Source organism: Microchirus variegatus, assembly GCF_963457635.1.
Source record: "Microchirus variegatus genome assembly, chromosome: 23".
Classification (NCBI taxonomy): domain Eukaryota; kingdom Metazoa; phylum Chordata; class Actinopteri; order Pleuronectiformes; family Soleidae; genus Microchirus; species Microchirus variegatus.
This window is the reverse complement of record NC_139824.1, coordinates 9,231,618-9,255,616: the sequence shown is the minus strand read 5'-3', so window position 1 is coordinate 9,255,616 and position 23,999 is coordinate 9,231,618. Positions and strand designations below refer to the sequence as shown.

Below are 23,999 nucleotides of genomic sequence, written 5' to 3'. Positions count from 1 at the left end.
CAGCTGACATAGGGGGCAGAAGGTGGCGTACACCCTGGCAGTCCACTTTTAAACACAAACTGTCATGGGGTTATAATGTGTTTATAATATGTGTTTGAGCCAATTCGATGAACATTAAGCCTACAAGGTAAATCAAAAAAAAAAAAAAAAGAACGTTAAAGGTCAAAACATTATTTGTGTATTTCATGTGTACAATTTTAATCCCATTTTAATAATTCAGTTGCCAGTTCCAAGAAGCAACAGCTTTGTCTGAAAGGGTTTTTACTCCGAGGCATCTAATGACCTGTTGCCCCACCCAGTAGCCGCATATGGAACATGGTGTTTAACGCTGCATGTGGGGCCACTGTGCTACACCCCAAAAGTAAACTTCAAAACCCGGCTTTGACCCACACATGACAGACTGCTTCCCTGTAATATATGGGGGCATTTGGGAGACACCCAGTCTTGAACCTGCCATTACTGCCAGTACCCAGCCCACATGTAGTTGTGGCTCCGTGTACAGTGTGACCAATTTGGCTTGTATGGTACAACGTTGGTTGTCTTTACAACAGGAAGTAGGCCTTGTTCTGTCAGAAACAAATGTGCAATATGTTTACTTTGATGAAGAGATTTGGTCAGTGAATAAGTATCACACAGTAGTTACGGGTTCCAGCTTAGGAAGGAAGTAAAGCGGAGCTGTGGTGAAACCAAAAGTTTAGAACATTTGCACTCTGTTGTTTGTTGTTAGGATCTAGTGGTAAATGAGATGATCACTGCAGATAAACTGTACCAGTGTTACTGCTACTTTGATATCAATATCATAGTACTTCTATGATCAGTGTACTTATTACCCCCTGTACATTTAGGTGCCTTAATGATCCTCTAATTTGTGATGTAAAACAAGGTTATTAAATCGGCTCCAAATAAAAAGTAATCCCTCCACATAAATATAATATAATCTTCAGTGGTCACTTTTTTTTTTACAGCATTCACTTTATTTTGCCCACAAATATGTCCCTCCCTCAACATTTTGGAAATCGAAATAAATAATACTTTTAAATAAGTGTTTGTTCACATTACAGAAATAGAGCTTTTTGTTTTTGTTTTTGTTTTTTTATTTTTGTATACACTCTTAGAAATAAGGGTTCCAAAAAGGTTCTTCTACAAGGGCTGAGGTTCTACCTGGAACTATTTGCTTCTGAAAAACCCTTTCCTGAAGAAAGTTTTGTAAGGGTTCTTGGTAACCCTAATGGTTCCAGTAAGAACCATTTTCATCCAGAGAACCCTTTAACCCCCCTTTCCAGGGGGAACCTTTATAAAAAGGTTCTACCTGGAGCCAAAAAAACGGTTCTCCTATGAGGCCAAGCCAAAGAACCTTATACGGTTCTATTTAGCACTTTTATTTCTAAGCGTGTATCATAGAGCCTCAAACAGCATGTACAGTCTTCAAGTGCAATCCCCTTTAGTGAAATGTTTGTACTATACATTTAACACTTAAAACATGTGTTATGGAATGTAATCTAAACACACAACTGAAACATAAGCACAGAGTTCTACTAAACATGTAGTTTCAAAGGTGGATTTACAGCAAGTACATTTTTTTTTAGTCCTCCCGTCTTTGTAGTGACACTCGTCTCTGCAGGGCTGGGCCACTTTTGGCATGATTTAATTTAAACCCTCGCTTTGATGAAGACAATCCACATGATGTGCAGAAGAAAATGAGTGAGTGGACAGCAATAGCAGTATGTTATTACGAAGGCCCCAAAACAGAGTACAAGCCCTGGTTCCCGAGAGTAAAATACAGCCTTCAAGGCAACTGGGTGGCTTCTCTTGAAATAGCTTGGGTGAGTGAAGGCAGCCAACTTATCCATTACAGTCTGTGACCATGTGGAATAGGTTTCGCTGCCAGTTTTCCATCACCACACATCCCTTTAGAGAGCTGCTGGGTGCTCTGGCTGGTGGGAAAACACTGTGCACTGTACACTAGGGAGGAGGGAGCCGGTGGAAAATTAGTGAAATGACCACACTCTGCTGACCTCCCATGTACAGCACACATGGAGCAGTAACATAGTGAACATGGGAAAACAAATGGCTCCAATCTTCTTTGAACGGATTGTTACACTCATACACTCTTAGAAATAAAAGTGCGAAGTAGAACCATATAAGGTTCTTCCACTTGTCCTCATAGGAGAACCATTTTGGCTCCAGGTAGAACCTTTTTATAAAGGTTTCACCTGGAACCTTTTTGGAGGGTTCCACCAAGAAACCTTTTAAAACCCTTTATTCAGAAAAGGGGATTTAAAGGGTTCTCTGGATCAAAATGATTCTTACTGGAACCATTAATGTTAACTTTCTTCTGGAAAGGGTTTTTCAGAAGAAAATTATTCCAGGTAGAACCTCAGCCATTGTAGAAGGACCCTTTTGGAACCTTTATTTCTAAGAGTGTACAAGATGGCAGATTTGTTTTGTTGTTCCATACAATCCAACCCAAAACAGAGTTTGCATTTAGTATCTATGGACAGAAAAGTCAATATTTACATGCCCTGTGAGCATAAACTGTCCTCATCTGACATTAATGATCAAATACATTCATGTAAAATGACACCATGAGACCACTTTACACTCTATTGGCTACCTACACTCTTAGAAGAAAAGTGCTAAGTAGAACCATATAAGGTTCTACGGCTTGTCCTCATAGGAGAACCCTTTTTGGCTCCAGGTACACACAAGAAATCAAAGTACTAGACTACCTTTTGCTGTCGCTCCAGTTGTACCCTATCGGGTACAAGCACTGTACATTTCTCAGTGTGTACAGGTACATTTTTGTCACTAGGGGTGCAGAAATGTTTCTTTAGAGGTACAAACAATTTTAAAGGTACAGTGCTTGTACCCTGATAGGGTACAACTGGAGCGACAATGCATGTGTACCTTTTTAGGTACAGTCTCGATTTCTTAGTGTGTAGAACCTTTTATATAGGTTCCACCTGGAACCCTTAGTGTTACCAAGAACCCCTTTAAAACCCTTTATTCGGGAAAGGGGCTTTGAAGGGTTCTCTGGATCAAGATGGTGCTTACTGGAACCATTAGCAAATGCATCCATCAGCGCTAGTAGACGAACACTTTTGGAACCCATATTTCTAAGAGTCTAAAAAGCTGATTCCTGTTAAATATGATCAACTACAGCATGACATTATATTATTTTCCTTGGAAATTATAGTGTGACAAAACCACCCAAATTCAAGTTCTGCTTACGTTGTGTGTGTGTGTGTGTACACGTTGGCTCCTAAAAGTCCTACTGACCTCACATGGCAACAAATCCAGGTCCACGACAAGCAGGCAAACACAGTCAGCTCATGATACTGTGCGATACAGCTGAAAGCTTTTTTATGTTCGTATAAAGACAAGTACTTTGTAATGGTCTGTGAAGGCTGTGATGATAATGCCATTACACAGATAAAGGTACCATGTCAGAAAAATGTAGGTCATGATCATTTATATACACGCAATGATACCAATCATTCAGTTGCATTAGTATGGGCTGAGGGACTGTGGTAACAAAAAAAAAAAAAAAAAAAAAGGCCCAATATCCCAGTGACAGTAAAGTACCACTGATGTCCTATCATTAACAGTCTCCTTAGCAGCAGCCAGATGTGTCTCCAGACACCATGATCACCACAGTCTGTGTCCTCACCATTCTTTATACAGACTTGTTCAGATGTTTAAATGTCTATATTACTAAATTAAAAAAAAAGAAGTTCATTCTAAAAACCAAAAGGACACACAATGTCTTGCACACAAAATGTAAACACTACCTACACCAACAAGAGAATGGCTTCTATTTAAATATTTATCAGATCCCAACTCACCACACAGATGCAGTGCATACTTACTAATAACAGAAGGGACATGGTGTTGTAATTTGTTTATATTGTTTGTCTGCTCTCGTTGATCCCATTTGCCAGTCAGTATTAATATACCTCATCAACACTTAAAGTCGACCATACACTGTGTCCAGTAGACATTCACCAGATGACTGAATAACACAAGGCCAGATCTGGTCAGAGGATAAACTCCTGTAAGCTGTTCTCCATTGTAATATTTTTATTTTTTTTTTCGCAAAAATTGATTCTGAGGCGACTGATGCTTTCAGCAGCTCTCCTGAGTCCAGCCACACTCTATTTCTATCCCCTCTGCTGTTTGAGTGCCTGTGCCGCCTTTTCTCTATGTAAACATAAGCATTTCGTACGAATCCCAGATGACGTTTATATTGTGATGCATTTCAGGGATGATAGCAATATCCTCGAAAACCATTAATGGCGCCGTTAAAGGGACTTGAAGCCTTTTAGATGTGAAAGAATAAATAAGGCCATTGCTGTAGTGCTCTCACAAGTCATTAGGATGAAAAGAGATCATCAACAAATATTGCATTATTTCTTTTGGTTTTTTTTGTTGTTTTTAAATCCATTATTTTATTTATGTGGCCTATTTAGTCGCTTTCCTAAAGCCTTCAGTCATATTACTGAATCTTCTTCTTGGTTTTAGAGTTTATCCACTTGGATAAGATGCCTTTAACGTGCAGAAAAATGGCATGCCATCAGAGCAGTTACTATAAAAATCTAAATTCCAGATACTGCAAATTGTTTTATCAAATGGTGTCTGGCCGATCGAGAAGGAACTGAACCACATGGAGACCAAACTGAAGTACTCTGGCATTGGAACAGGCCAAAATAAGAAACTGGCAGAGCAGAAAAGTGTTTGTGAAAATCCAATCCAAAATATTTAACTCCTGCAATCACATCCACCACAGCTGGCTGGTATAAACTTGAACATGGCTCTTTAGTAAACTATGTGACAAGTGGTAGTGACGCCCATAAACATTCCATGGCACCATTTTGATGTTTTGCAAATGGTAGTTCTGGGGCATCACCGTCAATCACCCTGGTGTCCACTCATACATGGAGCACTTCACTGTCTATTTTCCTCGAAATTGGAACAGGGATTAGGGATATTCGACAAGAATATCCCTATGACAAGTTCATGCTACGGTGATATCCTACCATGAAAGCAGGGCATTTAAGTCGATGGATGCAATGGTCATTTCTTTATCTCAAACAAGAGCGAACAACAGTGGTGGCAGTACCATAACAAAACATTTCAATGTCTCAATAACTTGATCAATTATAAAGTTGTTGTCTTGGTCTCATGATGTCAAAATATGAACGTCATGATGAAGAGGAGGAAGTTTGAATACAAATTGTCATTGAACCAGAACTAACTTTTGACCCTTACCCTAAACCTAACCCCATAAAATCCTCCTAATATGTCACAAAGACTCAGGAATAATATTCATATAACAAACTGAACTCACCAACAACAGTACAGCCAAAATATTAGCATTAAAAAAATATTTTGCAGACTGCAAATCATGTTTATGTTTTTCAGTTACGTCAGAAAACGAAACCTAAAAGACCTCAGTATTTTGAATTTGAATGTAGTAACCGTTTTTGGCCACATTCTTACATATGGCACCTTTAACTAAAAACGTGTTTGCTGACATTATAAATCAAGTGGGAAGTAAGCTCATTGACCTCTATTCAAATTGAGTGTTTAATATATTCATATTTCCTGTTATAGAACCAGGAAGACTATGTCCATTTATATATATATATATATGCTCTTTGGTCTAAACTGGATTGTTCTGTCATTAGAAAATGAAGAACCTTGTGTGAATAAAAGCTCAATCCCTTGTTTTGCTAATCTCTGAGATAAAGAAGAGAAGTAGTGTCTTTCTCCTTCCTTGTTTTCAGCAGACTCATTAAACACAAGCATTATGTCTTCGATTCCATGCGTCTGTTTTTGAGCAACTCAAAATAGCATACTTATGTTTTCCACTTCAGAGTTTGTCATCAGTTTTAATCGTCTTTGTTTTCCTTTCACGGCAGCAACAACCCAGAGGAGGAGTTCCTGTGGATGGACAGTGCAGTCACCCATGGCGTCACAGGAGTGTGTGGATGCGAGAGACCCTGTCGTGGACAGTCCGAACCCAGGAATGGAGGCGGCTGCTGTGCCCAATGGTGGTAAAACATGCCCTGTCCACATTGCAGGTGGGGAGGATACCAAGAGGAGCTTCAGGAAAGGCATAGGGAGGCATAATGACTACGTGAAGATCTCTGTGCCCGATTCTAAGGTCAGCCCTTTGCCCATGGAGTGGTGGAAGACAATAATGGCCTTCTTTTACGCTGGCTTCAACTTGGTTCTTACCACAGTCGTCATCACTGTCGTCCACGAGAGGGTCCCACCCAAAGAAAGCAGCCCGCCTCTCCCTGATAAGTTCTTTGACTATATTGACAGGGTTAACTGGGCGTTCACTGTAACGGAGATCAATGGCATGGTGCTGCTGGCCATCTGGATGATCCAGTTGTTCTTCTTCAGATACAAGTAAGAACCTTTGGTAACAAGCGGTTCTCTTTTGTTCATTGATTTTTGTTAAAGCCTTTGACAAATTAGAAAATTCACGAAAAAAGGTTGTAATGGATATTGAACTGCTTGGTTTTGGCATTTTCAAATGTATTGTATTGTGGTCTAATGAGACTGCTGTCATTGGTGAAACCCTATTCCTACGCTGGGTTTCCCCTGTATGATTAGCGGGTAGTTTAGAAATCATTCTGTGCTCAACAAAGCCAGTCAACATCAAAAACCGCCAAGAGATATATAATTTAATTCTTCTGTTGACATCAGTTCTTCTTGATCAAGTCACTATGAGATCAAGATCCAAAAATATGACAGTGAAATGAACTTTGTAATGCAAGACAAAACACGTTAAAACTACTGTATTACATATTACAGAGGATTTCTCATTGTCATCACGTTGTCAGGTTATCGAAACTCATTTTGGCTGAAGCAGGAGTCCTCCGATTTCACATATTCATTTATCGCACAACAAGATAGTCTCATAGAACTGTAGACTTGGTAAGAAATGTGGTGTAATGAGGGCGGGCCACCGTATGTCTGCACTTGCTCAGTTGTGGCTCTTCAATTGCTCCTTCACAGGTCAATCGCAATCAGACGCTTCTTCTTCCTCATTGGCACCCTGTACTTGTACCGCTGCGTCACTATGTACATCACCACCTTGCCTGTACCTGGCATGCATATGACCTGTGCTCCTAAGGTGAGTTGCTTGTAAAACCCAGAGGAGGCATCGACTAACTGAGGCTTGTTGTACCCCAAGATACTAATACTGACGTACATCTTCTTCCCGAAGAAAGGGTTTTTCAAGTTCTTGGTAACACTAATGGTTCCAGTAAGAACCATTTTGATCCAGAGTACCCTTTAAAACCCCTTTCCTGAATAAAGGATTTTAAAAGGGTTCTTGGTGGAACCCTCCATAAGGGTTTCAGGTGGAACCTTTATAGAAAGGTTCTACCTGGAAGCCAAAAGGGTTCTCCTATGAGGACAAGCCGAATAGCCTTATATGGTTCTACTTGGCACTTTTATTTCTAAGAGTGCATTGGCCCAGGGGCCAATGGCGGCCCGCAGAAACATTTCTGGCGGCCCGCAATGAATTACAGTTGATAGTTTTAATCCAGGAGCTACTAAGCTTGTTAAATGTATATTGGACATTACTGGATACAGACCAATAAGTGTAAACAAAAATACTGGGTATTTACCTGGTTTCTATATGGTGAATTTTAGTGTATTATTGGGTTATAAGCTGGTAATAAGCAGTTAGCTACAGCCCCCAATTACTAGCTATGTACCCAGTAAATATATGGTAACAGAAATGTGTTACTTGGTATTAACCTGTAATTAGAAGGTAAGAACAATGGCCAAAATACTGGGTTATTACCCAGTAAATTATAAAGAGTTATAATATTAATGCTTAAATTACACTAATGCTTAAATTACATTATATTAACGCTTATATTACTTAATGCTAAACTGTAGAACTGCAATCTGGTCATTAAAATTATTACAAATGGGATTTCTTTCTGTTTTTTTTCCCTTTTGCGGCCCTCAGTCCAATGTTGGGTTCCTAAATTGGCCCTCAGGTATCAAAACTTTGAGGACCCCTGCCTTAGAATAAGCTTTTTGCTGCTGCCATCTTACATCAATCAGATATGCAGCAGCCTAAACGGACATCCTCATCCATGAAGTGAAATCTTGATATGCAAACATGGAAAAAGAGCTTTTCCCACATAAATCTGGTGCATAAACCAATCAAGAAGAAGGGGTAAGCTGCAGAGAGGGAGAGTATATATTTGCCCATGAGGAGTGAATTCTACTCCTTAGATCCAACATTATCTGCTTTCAGTTTGTCAATTATATCCCGTAATGTCTGTGATTTCTGAACCGCTGGTCATTATTTGAACTGATGCACTAATGCTGCAGATCCAGTGTCTTTCTGTCTTCTCCCACTCACTGCGATCCACTATCTGCTCTTCATCAGCTCCACGGAGACTCCCATGCGAAAATGCAGCGTATTCTGCAGCTGATTTCCGGCGGAGGTCTTTCCATCACCAACTCCCATCTGTTGTGCGGAGACTTTCTTTACAGCGGGCACACCGTGATGCTCACGCTCACGTACCTATTCATCAAGGAGTGTGAGTAGTCACAGCATCACTTTGTTCGCTTGCATGGAAACATTTATTGGAAGTTCCCATGAATAATTGATCGACGATATTGTTTGTTTCCATTCTCATCCCACGTGGCCCTCAGTATTTTACGACCATGCAGTTACTCGGAGGAAGAAATGGCCTACAAATAATACTATTTTTTCCACAACTACATTTTTTGTAATAACTATAGCTGTACTGCAAATTGCTGAATACATACTCCATTGTCTGTTTATTAGGTACACCCAACCAAAGCAGTGTTTTTAAGTAGTACAAAAAAAAAGTACTTTATACAGGTTTGCAGACGACACAACACTGGGAGCGTCACGTCTTTACAGCAGTGATAAAACAGGAACTGTTAGGGCCACATCAGTTCTCTGTTTCCTCTTTTATTAATGAATTTCACAGAGAGGTGGTGATGAAAGTTTGCGTTCATTTTGTAAGCTGTGGTTTCCGGTGCAGCCTCATAGATGGACATTAGAAGATTCAGCACCTATTTATTCAACTAGTGCAGTGCCCGTATGTATTCCTATAGTGGGAGCTAAGGAAGATTTTTCAGTTATGGTAATGCATGATAAGGAACATAAAGGCTAACATAATACAAACACTGTGCAACCTCATTAGGCACAACGCAAATGTTTTCATTTTCGATCAGCATTAGCGTAGCTAGATGTTGTACAACATCTAGTGAGCCCTATGCTAGTGCCCTACGCACTAGCTAGCCCTAGGTTAATGCTAATGGTAGCCTCGCTAGCTTACGTTTGGAAACAGGTTCGCCAAGTTAGCCACAAAGTAGTAGCATGTTAATGCAAAAATAAATGTGCGCTCGCGTATTGGTGAATGGACACCTCGTCGTTTCAGTATAACGCCATGTTCTGCGGTGAACCGTGTAAAAATGTCTCACCCACAGTGAGGACAGCCTCTTCACTCCCACCTCCCCGCTCCAGACAGCGCAGCTGCTGCTGATGAGCCGCTGCCTGCCTGGTGTAGCGTGATAAATCAGCGAAAGTGCAGCGTGATAAATCCGCGAAAATTAAAATGCCTCCAAAATATTGGAAAATCGAGGATGCGCACCATCGGGCCATGCTCAACCCATATCCAAAATCTTAGGGAGATCTGACTAACGGTCAGAGAGATATGCCAGTCACAGACAGACAGATGCAACTTGCTTGATAGATAGTTGTCGATCGCTGTATCCTCATGAGGACCATGAGGCTGCAGGGAGCTAATCACCTGTCCAATTAATCTCAATCTCAATCTGCATATTTTTGGACTGTGGTAAGGAAACACAGAGATTTCACTATTTGACCTTAAAAATAATTTGCAATAGGGAACTTTTTTTTCCCACGTTGTTCCCCAAATTTCTTGCACTAGGTATCTTCTGTGAGGAGCTCTCAACAGAGCGACAGGGTTTGTTTGTGTATCAGTCAGACCTAGTAATGCAAGTTTTTTTATTTTACTACGTCACTTGTGTATCACTTCCTACTCTTTTCAGCCATTGCCTTGCTATAGGAAATCCCTCTGTTCTCCCTACATCACAGTCTGAATGTGTGTAGACATGGAAGAACAGACCACAATTTGAAGTTGTCCTAACTTTTGCCAACATTCTCATCTTGTCTTTTCTTCCCTCTCTCTCTGTGCAGACTCGCCGCGGTCGTTCTGGTGGTACCATCTGATGTGCTGGCTGCTGAGTGCCGTGGGTGTGGTGTGCATCCTGGTGGCTCATGAGCACTACAGCGTGGATGTGGTCGTGGCCTACTTTATCACCTCGCGCCTGTTCTGGTGGTACCACACCATGGCCAACTTGCAGGTCTGAGCAGAGAGCGGAACATTGGGTGGCTCTGTGTGTGTGTGTGTGTGTAGTGGAGTCAAAATAACAGCTTTCAATACTGAAGGCTTCCCTCTCATTTGAACCTTGTCGCACATAAATGATAATGCGTGGAGGGCTTTACTGTGGATCTTTTGACATGTGTATTTTATTGTGGGTCGAGTTTACCGGCGATAATTTAATACTGTTTACATTTAAAAAACAATCTATATGTAGATAATTATAAACTTAAAGTTGACATGTTTTTGGTCTGTGTGAAACACTAAATATGGCTTCAAAATGCTGAAGACCTCCCTCTACTGGCCAAATAGTAATCCTACAGGGTAATATGGGGTGAAATATTCATATTTATGATTATAATTCTTATAAATCATATGCTGTTTCTAGGTTTGCTTAAAAACTGGTCAAATCCAATGCTGTTCAGACACACACAAAGTGATGGGGAACAGTATCAAATCAAGAGACAAACTGACTTACACAAATCAAGTAGTTATCATTCAACATTTAGCACAAAGTAATGAATGATGTACTTCTTCTTTCAGCTTCTCCCCCCTCGGTCACAGTGACACATCTGTCTCCATGTTGTCCTCTCCCTTGTGTCCTCTTCTGTTACACAAAGTGTCCTCGTGTCGTCCTTCGCTGCATCCCTGAACCTTCTCTGTGGTCTTCCTCTTTGCCTCCTGTCCGGCAGCTCCGCTTTCAACCACCTCTGTCCAAATATATTCAGTGTCCCTCGTGTGCATGTGCACCAAACCACCTCAACCTTGCCTCTCTCACTTTATTTTCAAACTGCTCGGTCTGTGCTGTCCATCCTGGTCACTCCCAATGAAAATCTCAGCATCTTCAGCTCCACCTCTTGTCTCCAAGTCATACACTCTTAGAAATAAAAGTGCTAAGTAGAACCATATAAGGTTCTTCGGCTTGTCCTCATAGGAGAACCCTTTTTGGCTCCAGGTAGAACCTTTTTTATAAAGGTTCCACCAAGAACCCTTTTAAAACCCTTTACTCAGGAAAGGGGTTTTAAAGGGTCAAAATGGTTCTTACTGGAACCATTAGTGTTACCAAGAACCCTTGAAACCCTTGCTCCTTTTTCAGAAACAAATGGTTCCAGGTAGAACCTCAGCCCTTGTAGAAGTACCCTTTTGGAACCCAAAATGCTCAGGTCTCACCTCCGTCGTGTAGACCTTCCCTTTCACTTCTGCTGCTATCCTTCTGTCACAATCCACCAACTCCACCATTCCTATACATTTAAATTGTTGAAGTTGCATCCTATTAACCTCCAAAACAGATACAAATTGGAGTTATGAGAAAGAAATAATTTACAGACCTCGATGAAAAATATAATTTGGACGCTTAGAGAGATGATCTGCCACTTACCCTTATCCTAAAATACCTTTTAAGTAGGACTGAACGATTTTGAATATATAATTTCTATTATTTTGACAGGAATTGCGATTGCGATATGATTCGCGATATCAGAGGGAATGATAATTCTTACGTCAAAGATCTTTTTACCTTTAAATGATCCTAACAAGACGAATTTTAACGAAAACAATTGCTTTATAAAATATAAAAAAAGTGTGAGATATAGTTTGTGATACTGTACACTCTTAGAAATAAGGGTTCCAAAAGGGTCCTTCTACAAGGGCTGAGGTTCTACTTGGAACCATTTGCTTCTGAAAAACCCTTTCCCGAAGAAAGTGTTTTTCAAGGGTTCTTGGTAACACTAATGGTTCCAGTAAGAACCATTTTGATCCAGAGAACCCTTTAAAACCCCTTTCCTGAATGAAGGGTTTTAAAGGGGTTCTTGGTGGAACCTCTGGAGCCAAAAAGCCGAATAACCTTATATGGTTCTACTTAGCACTTCTATTTCTAAGTGTATGTATCACTGTTAAATTATCATGATGATTCTTAAAGACTCTCTCTCTTTTCCTTGACAGATACTGAAATGCTCACCCAACAACTACCTCACCAACACCTGGTGGAACCCTCTGTTCAACTTCCTGGAGAGGAACGTCCAAACGGCGGTGCCGTGCTCGTACAGCTGGCCCATAACTTGGCCTCCCGCCTGCCTCAAGAACCCCTGCAAGAAGTATTCCATGGTACAAAGTACACGAGAGGAGTGACGTCACATAAGGGTTGCCTGATATATCCACCAAACGTGTGTCAGTCCGTCTTGTCAGGATTGGACAGGAGAGCGTAACGGCACCAAATGCATAGTTGTGGCAGAAACAAAAATGTGCCTGGAAGGATAATTCTGTTTTCTCAGTGTTCCACTATAATTTATTTGTGAATCGTCATCGTTTTTTTTTTTTTCTTTCCCTTGTGTTTTTTTTTTGTACTTGCATCAGCTTTTTCAGACATAAGAGAGCGGTTTATAGGTTTGATTCAGTATTTGCAAGACTTTGGATCTGCTACCATAAATCTTTGATACTAAACGTATTGATGGTGTTCACCTCAATATAAACATCAGTGTACTCGAGTCACAAGGTGCCTTAGTGTGTTAAATGTCATTGGATGTACCAAAACTGCCATTATGTGTCTTTGGGTTTGTTTTTATTTGCTATTATTATTATTATTGTTATTATTATTATTATTTAGTAGCATTGAGTGTGTAGCCTCAACATTATGTTGTATTAAAATGTATCTATACTAAGTCTTTCTTGTGCTTCCTCATTTAACCCCGGGTGCTCACGCAGCTGTGCTGCAGTCGGACTCTGGTAATAATACACAACTCCTTTTATGGACATCCTGTGGGTGTGTGTTTTTACAGGTCAATTTTAAACAGGGAATAGTGATAAGTGAATAATGAAAATTGACCTTTTTTTGTTTTATTCAAAATCAGACATTTAAAATGTTGAGCACTTTACACTCAGGTGAATTAATATAGTTGGTGAAAATAATATTCAAGATATAATTTCATCAGATTGCCTCAAACTCAAGGCAACATCATTTTATGAGACCCTTGAGTGATTAATTGGTCTTAAAAATCAGTATTAAAATAGGTCTATGCTGCTTTAAGGCGTGTGTTGGCCATAAACTATGTTTCCCACAATGCATAGCGATTGTGTTACCCACAAAGTGACGGCACCGCCACTAAATCGCAGTGCATCATTGTATATAGTAATGGAAAAGGCAGCCAAAATACTGTGTTCTTAGGGTTAATCATAATACACCCCAAATAATCTCTTAATCTCTTCAAACATTCAGTATTTTCATCCTTTCACAGATTAAACAACTCGACTTAAATGTAGTAACTTTATTTGGAAGTCCTCTAAAATAAACTTCTGTTAGCTGGACGCCATAAATCAATACATAAAAACTTTAGGCCAAGTAATGAACATATGGATTTTATTATATCTTCTTCGTCCTTAGGTTAAATCTTTGTCATTGCTGTCGTTTTTTTGCTTTTTAGCTTTTGTGTTCTGCTTCTGTGTCTTCTGGAGCAGAGCCAGTGTGTCTCTCTTCTCGATTTTCCTGAGCTGTTTCTTCTTCATCCTCTTGATCTTTGCCGTGTTTCGAATCTGTGACACAAACGGGACAAAAAAGAGAAAACAAACAAGTGGTCACATTACAGCGGCAGGTAATGTCTACATCCATCCATCAGTGGGTCCCATTTATGGATCTTCAAATATGGTACAATGTGAACTAACCATAGTACTCAAATACCACGTTATCGACCAACCATTTTGATGATCAATTGGTCCATTTGAGAGATTTTACAAACAAAGACAAGTTCTGGGACAGCTTCTAAAATGTCAATATTATCTTTCACATGATTTGAGGACAAATAAGACATATGAGGAAATTTGGGAAACACTGAGTGACACTGACGGACAATTTGATCATGAAAATGTAACATGAGTGGCCCTTAAACCCTGTAAAATGTAGCATATGTCTTTATATACAACAACGGTTGTCTTACCACTTGCACAATCTCTGATTTGCGTTCATTCTCCGCTCGCCGTTTTAGGTTTTCTTCTCTCCTTTTCCTCTTTTCCTATTAAAACAAAACAAAAAAGAAGAATACATCAAAGAGTCTAAGCCTTTAAAATGCAGTAGTTATTCAGTTACACAGTCGTGGTTTTAAATTTAGTTTACCTCTTTTCCTCTGGCTTTGTCCTCTTTAAGCTGCAAAGAAAACTTTTTCACCATCTCCTTCTCTTGCTTGGCCATCATTTTCTTTTCCCAAGAAGTGCACAGAGGCTTATCTCTCACCAAAGCAGAGAACCTAAAGCACAATAAATAAATAACACATTTAAAAGGGTAACTTTGAACTAAAAAATGAGACCCTTTGTCTCCACATCCCTTTTCCCTCAGTACATCTACTTTGTATTGCTTTGCTGATACATGTTTTGTTTATATCCAACATGTGGCCTCAACACAGGGCGGTTTCACTGTAATTGAATCTGGGATCTCCCATTTATCCTGGCTTAAACAAGCCTAGACTCTGTTTAACATCTGTTGCCATGGAGATTTACACTAATCAACATCATATTTCAATACAGAAAGCTGTGACATGCAATGTAAATGAATTTTTTAAAACCTGTCTAGACCTGCACCTCCCAATGCTGATTTATCCTAGATAAAACATACAGCGAGGATGGAATGTAAGCCTGGATTTCTTAACATACAAACAATACTTCCTATTTCATTATTATCATATAATCTTATTATAACCAGGACACAATTAACCATTTAAGATAATGTAACAGAGTATCCAACGTTAATCATACAAGTTTTTGCTACTATACTATTTTATTATCTGTATCAGTGTCTAATGCATACATTCGCAGCATCCTTAAGTCAGAATCTGAGATAGCAATGAAATATTTAACAATGTGCATGGTGTAAAAATCGCAATTTACATACTTATTAGGCAGAAAACCCACAATAATTTAAGCCCTGATCTGAATGTTGGGTGTCTTCACCTCTGTTTGCTGCGGTCCTTCCACACTTTCCCTGACTTCGGTTTTCCCAGAGGAATCACTGGAGTCTGTTTCACGCTTGGACCGAGACGAGCTTTCTTGGGCTGGGGGACGCTCTCCAGACTCGTAGGTGCGGTTTCGGCTGGAGCAGACCCGGACTGGTGATCGCCTCCACCATCGATAGCCTCGGTTTCAACTGCTGTCGGTTCTGTCGGTGTGCACGGTTCCGGTTCGGCTGGCACGCTGGGCTTCCCCGCAGAAGCGTCCTCGAGTTTCCGCTCAGGTTCGTCCGTGTTTTCCTCTTCTTCCTCCGCCGGCAGCTCCTGAAGCACGGACCTCCTGGTCCTCCTGCTGGGCGTCCTCACCGGGCGTTCGGAGTCCATCAGTGAGGCAGGAGGGCGCACTGCGCGGCCGCTGCGTGTTCGCCTGGTCTCGGGTGGCAACTCGTTGACCTGCTCCTCCATGTTTTCGATTTCAGACACGGCCTTTTCGTCCTGTGCTGGTTTCTGCCTCCTCGACATGTTTTCTAATTTAAATGACGACAGAAACACATTACTCTGGTAAACTTCTGTACCCACGTGTGACCGGATAAATGTGTGTGTACGTCGCTTTGCATCCGAGTCAACGACGGATAGTAAACACCGCGAGGAACGTATTATCGACCCCTACAGGTCTGGAGTAGGAACTGCCTCAGTAATGGAATTGTAGGAGCCAATGTGGGGTTTCGTTTGGGGTTGGTTTGGGTGGTTGGTACAGGATTACTTGTTACATTGTGATTTGTAAATAGTTAACGTCAAATATTAAGCCTTTGTTAAATATGTGTAGCTTCGTTGCTTATTTTGCCCTCTGGCTAAAGGGCACCATGGGCACTTTGATGTCTTTGCTGGCTATGATATAAAGAGGCATTGAGATATATGTACTGAGAATATCTGGCAGGTTATATGCTTCATGTGTCCGTTTTAGCTTAATAAGTTAAGGGTTTTTTGACCGTCAGATCGCATATGTGAGTGATATTGGATTACGTTGTCTTACTGTTTGAACCTATTGATCATCATTCACAACCTGGAACGTCAAAGGAATATCTCTACGCATTGGTGATCTTAGACAGGCTTGGATAGATGTCAACAGGAATATAACTTGGATGTACGGCAAGTAGAAATAAATGTGCGCAAACCCTTCATATGACTTTCTCTTGCCTTCGTGATTGATGAATTAAAACAGTGCCTACTACGAGTCAAGCCCAGTAGAACCTTACCATAGCTGAAGTCTTTCAGTGGCTACTTTCGCCATTACAGGAATAATTGCAGAAATGTGCCTTTTATACTATTTTAGAACACATTTCTAAAACTATAAGTGCTAAAAACCTCATAATAAAAACAATGTCCTCCGCGCAAACGAGCATAAAAAACACCGACCGGAAATGTGAGTCAACGACGGATGTAAACACCGCGATGAGCGTATTATCGACCCCTACAGGTCTGGAGTAGGAACTGCCTCAGTAGTGGAATGATAGAGAAACGTGCCTTTTATACTATTTTAGAACACATTTCTAAAACTATAAGCGCTAACAACCTCATAAGAGAAACAATGTCCTCTCTATTTAAAGAAAATAACCGAGCAAACAAACAAAATATACCGACAACGACACCTACTGACAAGACACGGCATAGTGACACGAGAAGTCACATGACTTTTACTTCCGCAACTCATGATACTGAACAGGGAAGCAGACTCAACTCAACCCAAACACAACAATGCACTCAGGGGAATTCCGCGTAATGACTTTGTACAAGTGAATACCGCAGTTGTTAAGTTGAATCACTTTGAATTTGCACTTGCACCGCAGTGAGGAGCCACCATGTCACTTCTCAGAGCTGGAAATACAACACCACTACCTCTGCTGCTGCTGCTGCTGCTGATGATGATGATGTTTGGACCATCAGTGAGTACTGCTGAGATTTTACAGCTTTAATGATCACATATAGCAGCACAAACACACATTTACACTGCAAATAAAAAAGATAAAGCAAAATAAGCCCAATTTATGATAAATTGTTACTGAATATGTATATGTTAAGCCTTAATTACCAGCTTTTAAGTTAAAACAATGGTTTCCATTGAACCCCAACTTGCCCTTCTTCTAGTTTGTTTGTTCATTAGTCAGTATAATCAAAGTTTACTTATTTTTAACTTCTTACATGACACTACTTATTTGCCTGTGACAAGTTTTTGTCCTGTTTTCCCCCCATTTAAGGGATGTTACAGTCTAAAAGTGGCCAGACTTACAAGTTATAGTTGTGTGTATTCCAGCTTAGCAACATTTGATTACACCATTGACAGATTCTTTTTCCTAAATCAAAAAAAGAAATGTAATAATCATATTTGCCCTCATATGTTCAGCTGTTGTGTAACAACTGTATTTCATCTCTTCAATACTCGTAAATGCAGTTTGACATGTTGTTCTTGTGTTCGCCTGCAGTCCAGCGCACCTCGCTCATTCAGCATAGATTACCAGAACGACTGCTTTCGGAAAGACGGGGAAGTGTTTCGTTACATATCGGGAGGGATCCATTACTTCAGGATCCCGAGAGTCTACTGGAAAGATCGACTGCTCAAGATTTACATGGCAGGAATGAACGCCGTCCAGACGTAGGTTTACCTCCCGTCTCGGCATCTCGGCGCTTTGTTCTGAATGGCTTCAGCACAAAAGCCAATTAAAATATATATATATAATAATAAAAAAAAAGTAGATGAGCAGAAAACGTCAGCAAAGCCACTGTATGTCAAAGTATGCCTTGTAAACCTCTTTTCCTGGAACATGTGTTTAACTTTATTGTCTAGCCTAACCCTAAACCATTCCAAACCCAAATGCCAACCACAGTGGTCACACAAGATCAGCAGCAGAGACTTGTAGAGGAGCATTTCCCTCTTTCACTGCAAATCCTTGCTCCAAAAATTGCTTCGTTCAAGACAAGTCTGCAGTATATGAACCCTGGAGTGTCTACACTCTTAGAAATAAGGGTTCCAAAATGGTCCTTCTACAAGGGCTGAGGTTCTACCTGGAACCATTTGCTTTCCCGAAGAAAGGGTTTTTCAAGGGTTCTTGGTAACACTAGTGGTTCCAGTAATAACTATTTTCATCCAGAGAACCCTTTAAAACCCCTTTCCTGAATAAAGGGTTTTTATTTTTAAGAGTGTAAGAATGAATATTGTTGGATTATTCTGGTGAAATATGATAAAAGTTTAAATAATAAAACAAACATTTGGTGACAAAATATTACTGTCTGACACTGATGACACTGACATGGCGATCATTTTAAAGGTACATTCCTTGGAATTTCCACGAGGAGACTCCAGGAAAGTATAATTTCGACGGAGACCGGGATTTGGAACATTTCCTTCAGGTGGCCCACGACATTGGTTTACTGGTCATCCTTCGGCCAGGACCTTATGTATGCACAGAGTGGGACATGGTGAGTGAGCAGGTGTTTTAAGGGCATTCCAAGGCAAATAGAAAAGCACAAAAGTCAACAGTTCCACTGTAGTAAATGTCAGACATGCAGAAGGAGGGGTATAAGTCACAGTTTACTTGAATACTTACAGAAACTGTATGTCTCATGATAAGAACAAAAGAAGTCTTAGATCTGTCTAATCTTGTTGAACAGGGTGGACTGCCTGCCTGGCTTCTCAAGAAGAAAAATATTGTGCTGCGGAGTTCAGACCCAGGTGATAATTAAAGTCAAACAGAAGAGTGATGAGTTCATTGAATGTCACAGTGTAAACAACTTGTTCTTTTTTTTTTTAGATTACCTTGCAGCAGTAGACAGGTGGATGGGGAAGTTACTGCCCATGATGAAACCTTATCTGTATCAGAACGGTGGTCCCATCATCTCTGTACAGGCGAGTTGTGTTTGTGTTGCATTGCAGGACTTTTTTAATTCAACAAAGAAAAATAATCCCTCTCTCTCTCGTGGCGTGACCCTGTTTGGCAGGTGGAGAATGAATATGGCAGTTACTTTGCTTGTGATTACAACTACCTGCGTCACCTGAGCAAGCTGTTCAGGTCGCACCTGGGAAACGAGGTGGTGCTCTTCACCACCGATGGCAGCGGGGTCGGCTATCTTAAATGCGGCACGATACAAGAAGTCTACGCCACTGTAGACTTTGGGCCTGGTGAGTGTTATGTCTATCTTTGACGTACAGTATTTTTTGCCAAGTAAATCATTTGAGCTCATGTAAAAGAATGATGCACTTCTGTGTTATAGTATGTTAATACACATTTGTATTTAACCTTGTTTGGTAGGTTCAAATGTAAGCGCTTGCTTTGCAGCGCAGAGATATGCTGAACCTCATGGACCTTTGGTAAGTACAGTATCTGTATATCTTTGATATACACAGTATGTTGTTGTTTTTTTTGGCATTTGTTACACTGCCGTTCAAAAGATAGGGGTCACTTATACACTTTGTTGGTGTGTTCCATTAAAAGTCACACTTTTATTCATCAAAAGAGTTGCAAAATGAATAGAAAATATAGTCCAAGACATTGACAAGATTAGAAATAATGATTTTTAGTACAAATAATAATTTGTACTAAAGAACCAGCTGAACTGTTTTCAGCTGTGCTAACATCATTGCACTAGGGTTTTCTAACCATCCAATAGCCTTCTAACGCCATTAGCAAACAAATTGTACCATTAGAACACTGGAAATGGGCCTCTATACACCTATGTACATATTCCATTAAAAACCAGACGTTTGCAACAAGAATAGTCGTTTACCACATTAACAATGTATAGAGTGTATTTATGATGCATTTAATGTTATATTATATAAAGTGCTTTTCCTTCAAAAATAAGGACATTTCAAACTATCGAACGGTAGCGTACATTCTCTCACAGGTGCTTTCCTCTTTCATCTCAGGTCAATTCAGAATTTTACACCGGCTGGCTGGACCACTGGGGTTCACCTCACTCTGTTACTGCAACCAGCCGAATCACCCAGACTCTGAACCAGATCCTGGCCACGGGAGCAAACGTCAATATGTGAGTCAGGACATATTGAGACTGTTATTTAAAAAGCACAATGTGTCCAAAACATAGGGCTGTAGCTTTCACTGTAAGCTTATCCACCAATGCCAAAAATGAACAGCAGGTGCCAGCAGTGTGTGTGAAAAAAAATAAGAAAATAATACATATAGATGAGGGTTTCTCACACCTGGTCCTGGTGAGCCACTGTTTAGGTGTTTCCTTGCTCCAACACACCTGATTCAAATAAACGGAGAAAGTAGAATCTATAAAACGTGTGTAATATGGATGTAATATGTAGAAAATGCCTTTCATTATTTTCCAACATGTGATTGAATCACATGAATAAACTATACGACAACATCCTCAGTAAAACAGGTTTCCTTTTTTTTTTTTTGTTAAAGAGACACTTCATTAAAAAAAATATATTTTTTTTACTAATTTTCAGAGATAAATGTGGTCATAAGAAAATAAACTGGAGAGTGCAGACCTACGACAAGCCAGCTCTCTCCCTACAAAATACGCCCTGCCGGCGCGCAACGTCTACGAATCACGCCCAAAATTAAATCACTCGTTTCTGGTCCCATCGCGGGACCTTTCCTGACAATTTCATCCAAATCTGTCTGTGACTTTTTGAGTTATGTTGCTAACGGACAGACAAACAAACAAACTCCAGCTTATACCTCCTTGGCGGATGTCAATAATATTCCAGCGCTGTAAGAGAATGTGGAACAAACAAACACTGCAGCATCACAAGGATCTTAAGTTCTGTTTGTGGTATGAAGATAATAAATAAATGATTTCTCCTCACAGGTACATGTTCATAGGAGGAACAACCTTTGGATACTGGAACGGTGAGTGCACCTGCACACGATGGTTTACTTCAATGCACTGTTGTTCCCAAAAAACTCACCTGTCTGTCCATGCTTTGCCTCTGAAAACCTTCAGGTGCAAACACACCGTATGCTCCTCAGCCGACAAGCTACGACTTCGACGCCCCGCTCACGGAAGCGGGAGACCTCACAGAGAAATACTTTGCCATCAGAGAAGTGATCGGAATGGTGTGTTTTGCACTTCCACTTTTGCAATCTCTTGTCTCTTGATCATAAAACACATTAAGACATTTTAAATCCTGTTTTTCTATCTTTCCACAATAGTACCGTAAGATACCAGAGGGACCGATACCACCATCAACTCCAAAGTACGCATATGGGGCTGTGAAGATGAGAAAGGTATTATGCGATTCTAGTCTGAATTTGAATAAATTCCACATTTATTGCAACTTGCCATTTGATTTGAAAGATCAAAAATGAATATTAGAAAATTGACCTCTGTCCCTGCAGCTCCAGACAATCACAGATGCCTTAGATAAACTGTCTTTTTCTGGCCCGGTCAGGAGCGTGTTTCCTCTGACATTCCTCGACTTGAACCAGGTATTCATTAAAGTGTTTGTGGTGATGAAACAGTCATATCGATTGATTGATCTTTATGTAATTAGCTGTTTATTTATTCCCCCCCCCTCCTCTTTGCTTTAGGCTTTTGGTTTTGTGCTTTACCGGACAATTCTCCCGTTTGACTGCACCACACCAACCCCACTGTCGTCACCGCTGAATGGAGTTCACGACCGAGCGTATGTGTCAATAAATGGGGTGAGTCTGTCTTTGCGCGTGTGATACAGGCTCTCCTGATTGATTGCAACTTTGCTCTTTATTATATCATATTAAAAGTATTTATAGAAGTTAAAAAGCCCTCTTGTTGTTGTTAAAAACAAACAACAAGAGGGCTGGGGAGGGCAATGGCATCCGAAAACCACAAGTCCGCAAAAGTTCTATTCTTGGCTCCACAGTGCAGCACAGAGTTCTACACAAATGTCCAGCCTCAGAGGATTTATCTGTCCAGTGGATACATGTTATATATGACAGCAATGTGCCTGCTAGAGCCTGCAAATGATCACTTTTCCAAATGCTAACTGCTGTTAGCTCCCAGTAGCCTCTGTGGCTGATGTCATTTCCTGTCCCTTAAGTTTTGTTTTACTTTTTTTTTTTTTTTAAAGAGATACTAATAACAGAGCGTTTTGAGCAGAGCTGTTTTGGCATGGTGATTGAACTGCTGTGGTCCTTCATTCTTATAAAAAATGACATGAAGTGAAGGTCTGTTCACATAACTGCGCTAAATACCTTTCCAGGTGGCTGTAGGGATTCTCGAAAGGAACAAAGTCCTGACCATAAATGTGACCGGGAAGGCTCGCAGTCGGGTTGACGTTCTGGTGGAGAATATGGGACGAATCAACTACGGAAGAGACATCAATGACTTCAAGGTTTGTTGTTTTTTTTTCACCTCAAAGTATCAAATTAATGTGTGAATTAGCAGAAGTAACATAATTGATGTGTTATTTGCATATTATCCTAGGGTCTGGTGTCTAACATGACTCTGGGGAAGGTCACAATGGTGGATTGGTCCATGTATAGTCTCAGTATAGATGAAGCCATTAGTCAGGGCCTCATCGTGGAAACAGAGCCCACTCCAGCAGACCCTCCTCAGCCAGTTGCTCTCTCTCCTCCGACCTTTTACGGCGGAAGCTTCGTCATCCCTGATGGCATCCCAGATCTGCCTCAGGACACCTACATCAAACTGCCCAAATGGAGAAAGGCATGTTTACAAAACAGTTTGAGATTACTACTGTACATGTTACGTCATTAACTTGTTTGGTTTGAGAACCACTGCTCTAAAGGACGAAAAACAAATCGCCATCTAGTAACGCACCGTTGCTTTGCTTAGTAATTGTAATATTATTACTGTTTTGTATTGTGAACAAGCCATGCCATAAGTCATTGCACACATCTAAGTGTATGAAAGAATATGTATCTGTAAGGTGCAAATTAATGATAATGTAAAAAAAAAAATTTGTGTTTCAGGGCCAGATCTGGATTAACGGCTTCAATCTGGGACGTTACTGGCCATCTCGAGGTCCTCAGGTGACACTTTTTGTTCCTGCCAACCTCCTCAGCACAGCCGCACCCAACAACGTGACAGTCCTGGAGCTGGAAAATGCTCCATGCAGCTCGGGTTTGTGCACTATAGAGTTTACCGGCACCCCGATCATCAACGAAACAGTCTCCTCTGACTACAAACAGCCTTGGGGCATGTTTGAGAGAGAGAATCGTTGGAAAGGAAAGGACCGGAAATCACTGCTGCGCACGAGGGATTAATTTGCCATAAAGTGAGGAGATTATTATGGAATAAGACATAAAGTGTTGGAAGTGAAGCACTATGTTTTATTTTAGCATCATAAACTGTGGGTGTCTCTATTTTACTGATGATTTTTTAAATTGTTTTTATCTTTGCAGAAGGATTATTGCAAATTAAAGAGCCAGTAATCTGTGTTTCAGGGAGTGTTTTTATATTTTTGTGAAGGAAATAAATCGGGGAAGTATTCTGTGCACTGATTTTGTTTACAACCTGGATCATTTAATACTTGAAAAGTGTTTGCCTTTAATTGCAAAACTGTAAAAAAAATGAATAAAAAAGTTTTTCATAAAGCTTCAATGATGCTCTTTCTTTCTGAAATGGGAAGCTGTCACTATGGTCTAAAGCAAGGGTGTCAAACTCTGGCCCGTGGGCCAAATTT

At 40.4% G+C, this 23,999-nt stretch overlaps 3 protein-coding genes across 5 annotated transcripts; 2 read left to right on the top strand and 1 right to left on the bottom strand.

Moving 5' to 3' along the window:
* Positions 1 to 5,968: 5,968 nt before the first annotated feature.
* sgms2a (sphingomyelin synthase 2a) lies at positions 5,969 to 12,545 on the top strand (the record flags this gene model as incomplete). The annotated part of the gene is made up of 5 exons (XM_083909586.1): positions 5,969 to 6,417; positions 7,030 to 7,147; positions 8,426 to 8,579; positions 10,235 to 10,401; positions 12,360 to 12,545. The coding sequence occupies 5 exons, from the start codon at positions 5,969 to 5,971 to the stop codon at positions 12,543 to 12,545; spliced, it is 1,074 nt and encodes a 357-aa protein (XP_083765712.1).
* Positions 12,546 to 13,697: 1,152 nt separating this feature from the next.
* On the bottom strand, positions 13,698 to 16,983 carry ccdc86 (coiled-coil domain containing 86). 3 transcript variants are annotated; one of them, XM_083909573.1, is made up of 6 exons: positions 16,920 to 16,983; positions 16,603 to 16,711; positions 15,351 to 15,873; positions 14,521 to 14,650; positions 14,345 to 14,419; positions 13,698 to 13,943 (listed from the first exon to the last, which is right to left on the bottom strand). In XM_083909573.1, exons 3-6 carry the CDS (start codon positions 15,866 to 15,868, stop codon positions 13,791 to 13,793), a joined length of 876 nt encoding a protein of 291 aa, XP_083765699.1. In that variant the 5' UTR covers positions 15,869 to 15,873; positions 16,603 to 16,711; positions 16,920 to 16,983; the 3' UTR covers positions 13,698 to 13,790. The 3 variants fall into 3 exon arrangements, with proteins under 3 accessions (XP_083765699.1, XP_083765698.1, XP_083765700.1); XM_083909572.1 differs by lacking the exon at positions 16,920 to 16,983 and having other exon boundaries at positions 16,603 to 16,734; XM_083909574.1 differs by lacking the exons at positions 16,603 to 16,711; positions 16,920 to 16,983 and having other exon boundaries at positions 15,351 to 15,939.
* Positions 16,984 to 17,205: 222 nt separating this feature from the next.
* LOC310943725 (beta-galactosidase-like) lies at positions 17,206 to 23,580 on the top strand (the record flags this gene model as incomplete). Its single annotated transcript, XM_083909360.1, has 16 exons — positions 17,206 to 17,289; positions 17,827 to 17,996; positions 18,670 to 18,820; positions 19,013 to 19,073; positions 19,153 to 19,247; positions 19,340 to 19,520; positions 19,651 to 19,709; positions 20,268 to 20,389; positions 21,185 to 21,225; positions 21,320 to 21,432; positions 21,529 to 21,603; positions 21,715 to 21,804; positions 21,907 to 22,020; positions 22,557 to 22,688; positions 22,781 to 23,020; positions 23,287 to 23,580. 16 exons carry the CDS (start codon positions 17,206 to 17,208, stop codon positions 23,578 to 23,580), a joined length of 2,022 nt encoding a protein of 673 aa, XP_083765486.1.
* Positions 23,581 to 23,999: the final 419 nt, after the last annotated feature.

What these genes read in the sequence shown, in the direction of transcription:
- ccdc86 (XM_083909573.1), bottom strand. Translation starts at nt 15,868, where the DNA reads ATGTCGAGGAGGCAGAAACCAGCACAGGACGAAAAGGCCGTGTCTGAA. An exon ending in AAGGACCGCAGCAAACAGAG is followed by an intron (nt 14,651 to 15,350) that starts GTGAAGACACCC and finishes ATTGTGCTTTAG; the next exon opens with GTTCTCTGCTTTGGTGAGAG. An exon ending in AATCAGAGATTGTGCAAGTG is followed by an intron (nt 13,944 to 14,344) that starts GTAAGACAACCG and finishes TTTGTGTCACAG; the next exon opens with ATTCGAAACACGGCAAAGAT.